The sequence below is a fragment of the Populus euphratica genome, unplaced genomic scaffold (genome assembly GCF_000495115.2).
Source record: "Populus euphratica unplaced genomic scaffold, PopEup_1.0 scaffold12.1, whole genome shotgun sequence".
In the NCBI taxonomy this organism is placed as follows: Eukaryota; Viridiplantae; Streptophyta; class Magnoliopsida; order Malpighiales; family Salicaceae; genus Populus; species Populus euphratica.
Window position 1 is genome coordinate 696,545 of NW_011499858.1, and position 6,331 is coordinate 702,875.

The 6,331-nt window shown below is 37.0% G+C and overlaps 1 protein-coding gene across 1 annotated transcript; it reads right to left on the reverse strand.

Moving 5' to 3' along the window:
• Positions 1–367: 367 nt before the first annotated feature.
• LOC105123894 (ribonucleoside-diphosphate reductase large subunit-like) lies at positions 368–5,983 on the reverse strand. Its single transcript, XM_011023666.1, has 17 exons — positions 5,298–5,983; positions 4,961–5,022; positions 4,775–4,862; positions 4,220–4,483; positions 3,841–4,081; positions 3,676–3,752; positions 3,382–3,552; positions 3,196–3,288; positions 2,958–3,107; positions 2,785–2,871; positions 2,485–2,649; positions 2,279–2,398; positions 1,694–1,899; positions 1,464–1,613; positions 1,232–1,379; positions 886–969; positions 368–800 (listed from the first exon to the last, which is right to left on the reverse strand). The coding sequence occupies exons 1-17, from the start codon at positions 5,523–5,525 to the stop codon at positions 684–686; spliced, it is 2,451 nt and encodes an 816-aa protein (XP_011021968.1). The 5' UTR covers positions 5,526–5,983; the 3' UTR covers positions 368–683.
• Between the last annotated feature and the right edge of the window lie 348 nt (positions 5,984–6,331).

A 6,331-nucleotide genomic window follows, 5' to 3' on the forward strand; every position in this document is an offset into this window, starting at 1 on the left:
TCATTTAACATTAATTATTTCAAGAATCATATCAATTTATAATTTTTATTCTATATATTTGCTAATTAAAACAGAATAACATATCAATTGATATATTAATAATTTACATAAAAAATAAATAGATATTTTAATTTTACAAAAATAAAATCAATAAAAAAATTATAATAATTATAATTAAAATCAAGCCCTTGATTATTAAATCACACAAGTTTTACAAGATATAAATTTAAAACAATAAAAATATATATTATCAAAATACATAATTTTATATTTTTTTAAAACTTGTAAAATCAATCTGATATTACCACCTAAATTTAACCAATTTTACTAATTTTAAAGTTTTAATTTAATTTGGTTTTGCCTTCGAAAAAACTTGAATTTTTTTTTTATTGGAATATGGCATTTCCATTCGCGATTGCAATTTGAAGTGCAGTTTCAGCCACCGAATCCCTGAGTATAACCGGTTGCAGTAGCAGGATTAACCTATAAAGACATTGAAAGTAACATGTATATATATACCTATATAATTGTACTGGATTGGATTTAACCCATAAATAAAACCCCTCTGAAAGAAACACCTAACAGCGATTGCCCAGCCACCATATCAGAATCCTTTCAAGTCCTCCAGCATCAAGAAGAACCTGAACCAAAATCACATCTCTTCTGGCTCCTAAATCAAACCCTCAACTTCCACAGGCCAAGCAATCATCACGGTTTGCAAGGGAGCAAACCATTTGAGCCATTTTGGTATCATCATCATCAACACCACCAGCAGCGCCATCCGCTTTCTGCTTCTTATCCTGAATTGCCCATAAATGAGAATTTCTTTCGGTGAAATACACATAAAAAATGGTAGAAAAAGTAGTGATTATCACAGGTCATTACTTGAAGAACAGAAGTATCAACAGTGAACTTGATGGCATCAGCTGCAGCACGTGATCGTAGATAATACATCCCTGTCTTTAGACCCTTCAAACAGGAAAAAGAAACAATAAGACAGTGAAATTATTGCAGCCCGTAACTAATATTTGCAAAGAGGGCAGGGTTTCATCAAAATTGACTAGGCAATGTAAACTTTCGACAATAGCTATAAAATCACTTGTCCATAGCAAACAAATAAAATTGCTCCTGCCAGTGTCAAAATCTTCAGACAAACCGTTGTAGATATAACATGTTATACTTGTTGTTCATGTTTTCTTTTTTTTTTTGGGTATAGTTTCGATGTGCATACCTTTGACCATGCATAAAAGTGTAGGGCAGTTAGTTTTCCGAAATTGGGTTGGTCCATATGTATATTAAGACTTTGACTCTGATCTATGTAGCATCCTCGATCAACAGCCATATCAACCAATGTCTTTTGCTTGATCTCCCAAACAGTCCTGTTTGCCAAAATAGTTAAATGATCTTAAGGGTTAAAAATACGGAGAGAAGCACTGGCTATGAAGAAATTCACTTATCCATACTTGTATATAAACTTCAGATCATTAGGGATTTCTGGAATGTTCTGGACAGAGCCATCTTCACAAATTATTTTGTTCTTCAGAGCAGGAGACCAGAGGCCCATCTCAGTCAAGTCATGAAGAAGATGTTTGTTGACCACAACAAATTCACCACTGGAGAGAGAGGATTAGAGAGCAAGCACAAGGCAATTTATATTAAAATAAACTGAATAGGATAGGTTCGCATAGCAAACCTTAGAACTCTACGGCTATAAATGTTTGAAGTATATGGCTCAAAGCACTCGTTGTTTCCAAGAATCTGGCTGGTTGAAGCTGTTGGCATTGGTGCCAAAAGAAGTGAATTTCTAACCCCATTCTTAGATATCATTTTCCTTAAGGCATCCCAGTCCCACAACAGATTTGAAGGAGTTACACCCCACATGTCCGGCTGCAGAATTCCCTGCACAATTAAATGGATCCTTTACGAATCAGAAGCTGGTGAAAATTACATGTTCTGCTAGTTATTGGACCAGAAGGTCTTGGAAATTCTTTCAAATGGAAACTGAAAGTCTACAGAGTAAACCAACCAATAACTGATGTTCACCAGCAACGAAAATTCTCACAGAAGACACAAATGAAACTCAATTCAGGCAAATCAAAGCGGAAATGTCATTAGTCAAAAACGTATGGCTGTGCATAACAAAAGTATCTTGAAGCAATAAAAAGATAGCAGCACAATTGTGACTTTTTATAAGTTGAAATGGGAAATAGTGTCCCAGAAAACAACATATTCATGCAACTGCACTTGAGGTGTTTGCATTTGAAGAAACCCAGCATACCTTGCTCACAGGACTTCCTTCATATGTTTCATAGGGACCTTCTCTTGCAGCAACCTCAGAAGATGCTTTAAGGGCATGGTAATAAATCGTTTCAAATATGTCCTTATTCAGCTTTTGAGCCTGAAATTGATGGCCACTAAATAATCAGACCAACCAGCTATTGAAAGTTCATGTAAAAAAGAAAAGTTTTTGGGAGTAAACATTACCTCTGGTGAGTCAAATGACATTCCGAGCAGGATGAAGGTGTCTGCAAGACCTTGGACTCCAATGCCAATGGGTCTATGTCGGAAATTTGACCTCCTAGCAGTTTCAACTGGGTAGTAATTGACATCAATTATTTTGTTAAGATTGGATGTAACCACTCCTGTAACCTGTCCCAAAAGCAAGAGGAAAACAGAAATTACTGGCTGAACTTATGAAACAAAATATGAGGCTTCACCAAGCAGAAGATGCAGGTGAGTGCATATGCTAGGAAATGTCCTGATGCACCTATGTGAAACACAAACCTCAGCTAGTTTCTCAAAGTCAAAATATCTATTCTTGAAACCTCTACTCCCAACAAGTTTAGATGGATGAGACTCGACAGGAACTCCCTGCAACACAGTGCATGACATTAGGTCACAAGACAAACATCCCAAAAAAAGCAAAATTTTCAAATAAGTTCGCAAGCATCCCCCACCATCTCTCTCACAAATCGTGGTAGAGCAATTGAAGCCAGATTGCAGACAGCAGTTTCCGTTGGGCTTGTGTATTCAATTATCTCAGTGCACAAATTTGAAGATTTTATGGTACCCAGGTTTTGTTGGTTGCTTTTCCTATTGCAAGTATCCTGGAAAAACAGAAGAGAAATAAGAAAACAAAATAATACAAAGCCATGATACAAAAAGATTAAAATCCATCAGATTTACACAAATCACCTTGAAAAGCATATAGGGGGTCCCAGTCTCTATCTGCGATTTCAAGATCTCAAACCAGAGGTTTTGTGCCTGGACAACCTTCTTGGCTTTGCCCTAGATATATGCATGAGAATTAATAACAATCAGAGTCTAGTAAAAATCAACATTCAGAAAAAACAAACTTCAGGTTAAACAAAAGGAAATTACATTTCTTTCATATCGGGTGTATAGTTCCTCAAACTCTTTGCCCCAACAATCTGCCAAACCTGGAGCTTCATTAGGGCAAAACAATGACCATTGCCCGTTGCTTTGAACTCTCTCCATAAAGAGATCAGGAACCCACAGAGCATAGAATAAATCTCGAGCACGGTTTTCTTCCTATAAAAATGAAAAAGTTACAGCTGAAGTTCAACAGCAACTTACGTTGGTGCAGTGAAGAAGTGATGCTATCACATAAACTAGAACAAGACAAAGCGGAAGCTTGCTCCTTATGAGTCATACCTTTCCATGGTTTTTCCTAAGATCCAGAAACTCAAATACATCAGCATGCCATGGCTCCAAATACACAGCAAAAGCACCTTTGAACATGATAAGCAACGTTTCAATGGAGAACCATCAGGCATTAAATTTAAAACGACAATACAAGAGCAATCAAAATGAGCATACCTTTCCTCTTGCCTCCTCCTTGATCAACATAGCGGGCAGTATCATTGAACACCCTCAACATTGGAACAACGCCATTAGATGTCCCATTTGTCCCACGAATATAACTTCCAGTGGCACGGATGTTGTGGGCAGATACACCGATTCCTCCTGCTGATTTACTGATAATAGCACACTCCTTCAATGTATCATATATTCCTTCAATACTATCATCTTTCATGCACACCAAGAAGCAGCTGCTCAACTGCCAAAAGACATCAAATATCTCAGTCAATCTTCTGCAAAAATAAAAACCTCTTAAACCAAACACCATATTTGTAAACTAAATTAAAAATTTCCAGAAGACTTCCATGAACAGATATGCCCATAACATAATACATACTTGAGGTCTTGGTGTTCCAGCATTGAAAAGGGTGGGAGAAGCATGAGTGAACCATCGCTGAGACATCAAATGGTACGTTTTGATAGCTGAATCAATATCATCTTTGTGAATTCCAACAGCAACCCTCATCAGCATGTGCTGAGGCCTTTCCACAACCTTTCCTTGGACCTTCAGGAGGTAGGATCTTTCAAGCGTCTTGAAGCCAAAGTAATCATAGTCAAAGTCCCGATCATAGATGATCTCAGAGTCCAAGCGAGCAGAATTCTGGAGCAAAAGGAAAATGTTATTGACAATCCATGGCTCATAACATTAGGTGACGCGTCAGGTAGTGGATATATCTACCTCTACAACAAATAGAACAAACCATTAAATTTAAAATGTTATTTCAGTCATGTTGACAGGAAGCAGCTAGATGTGTTTAGCCCACATTTTTGGTAACATGACCACTCTACAACAATGTTAAGAAGAACATTTTCCCTTTTTTCTCCTTTTAATTTCAAGGAAAAGAAACAATTAAATCCAACAAGCCATAGAATAATAGACTGGAGAAAATACCTTCATGATTATTTCATAAACATCATCAGCAATCAAAGCAGCCTTCAGTCCAGATTTATCATTAAAATGGTTATACATAATTTTGATCCTGCAGCAACAACCAACCCAGATCAAACAACAATTTCCAAACAATAAAGCCCGGTGGTTAAATAGAATAGAAGCAGCATGATATAGTATGAAACTTACGTCTCAGAAAATGATTTCTGAGTGTTCTTATGCAGGTTTGAAACAACAATCCTGGCCGCCAACTGCATCAGCAAAATTATATTTAATGGTTAAATCAGGAAGCAGGCCATTTACCCTTCAGTCCTCAATTTTGTTAACCTAAGGAACAGAATATAAAGTAATAATGTTTTTACAACACAAAAATAGTGTCAGGCCCAAGAATTAGTGTGTGTGCGTGTTTAATTCTGGAAGAATATTCTCCAGATGCACATAGATATGCACCAGCTGTAAGACCTAGAGTGTGCCCAGAAATCAAGAGAAAATAAAAGAGACCAATTCGCGAAAAGTAAAAACTCACAGAGGCATAATCAGGATGATTGGCAGTCATAGCAGCGGCAGTCTCAGCAGCCAATTCATCAAGCTGGCTAGTGGTGACACCTTTGTAGACACCAGCACAGACCTTCTGAGACACCAAGACTGGGTCGCAGTGGTCAATGCTAAGGCCATAGCTAAGCTTCTTCAGTCTAGCAGTGATCTTGTCGAAGTGGACACTCTCTTGCCTCCCATCTCTCTTCACCACATACATTTTTGCTTCTTTCAAGACTTTAATCAGACAGGTTTTGAGTACAGAAAGAAATACGAGAATGAACGCCTTCTTATATAGGGAGGTGGAGGAAAGGCGACGAGGGTAGTTGGATTTTTTTAAATAAATAAAGAAATCTTGGGTTTCTTTCCCTCCTCCCCTCCAAGACTCATTTAGGTTTTATTTTGGAATTTGAATCTTGGCGCCAAGTTGTAGGTTCTAGATTCAGAGGGTTGCTATGGCGGGTAATATTTTTGGAGCAGGCGAGGTTAGGTGGTGTTGCGGGGCCCGCGCAATTATTCGTCCTTTACCATTCCAATCCAAATCTGTGGCTTCGGTAGCCTACAGAATAAAATGTTTTTTCCTTTTTTTTATTAAAGGATATATTTTTTGAAATTGCAAAAAATAAAATATCTGAATCATATGAATATTTTATCTTGGATTAGATAAACTTAATCCAAAATGAAAAAAATTGATCGGAAAATATTAATATGTAAGAGAAAAAAAAAAAATCTTTGGGAGAAGGGGTGATTAGGTGGACTTGAGAGAGGATGGGAAAGGGAAGGGGGTTGGAGCCTGCTTGTGCGTTGGCGGGCTTTTAAAGTGAGCGGGGGATGCGGTGGAGTTGACAATGACTCGTGTGGATGGTTCCTCTTTTTCTTTCTACTTTAATCTCTTTTTAGCTGGAGACTGCTGCACCATCCAATGCTCTTTATTTTTTTATATTTTAAAATATTTTTTAAGAAAGATAGAGATATTTTATTTTTTATTTGTTTTAAATTAACATTTTTTAAAATATTTTTTTTAAA

Excerpts from the sequence above, each read along its gene's own strand:
- LOC105123894 (XM_011023666.1), bottom strand. The coding sequence starts at position 5,525 with ATGTATGTGGTGAAGAGAGATGGGAGGCAAGAGAGTGTCCACTTCGAC. Across the intron at positions 3,753-3,840 it reads AGGAGGAGGCAAGAGGAAAG|GTGCTTTTGCTGTGTATTTG; the intron begins GTATGCTCATTT and ends TCATGTTCAAAG. Across the intron at positions 2,872-2,957 it reads CACGATTTGTGAGAGAGATG|GGAGTTCCTGTCGAGTCTCA; the intron begins GTGGGGGATGCT and ends ACTGTGTTGCAG.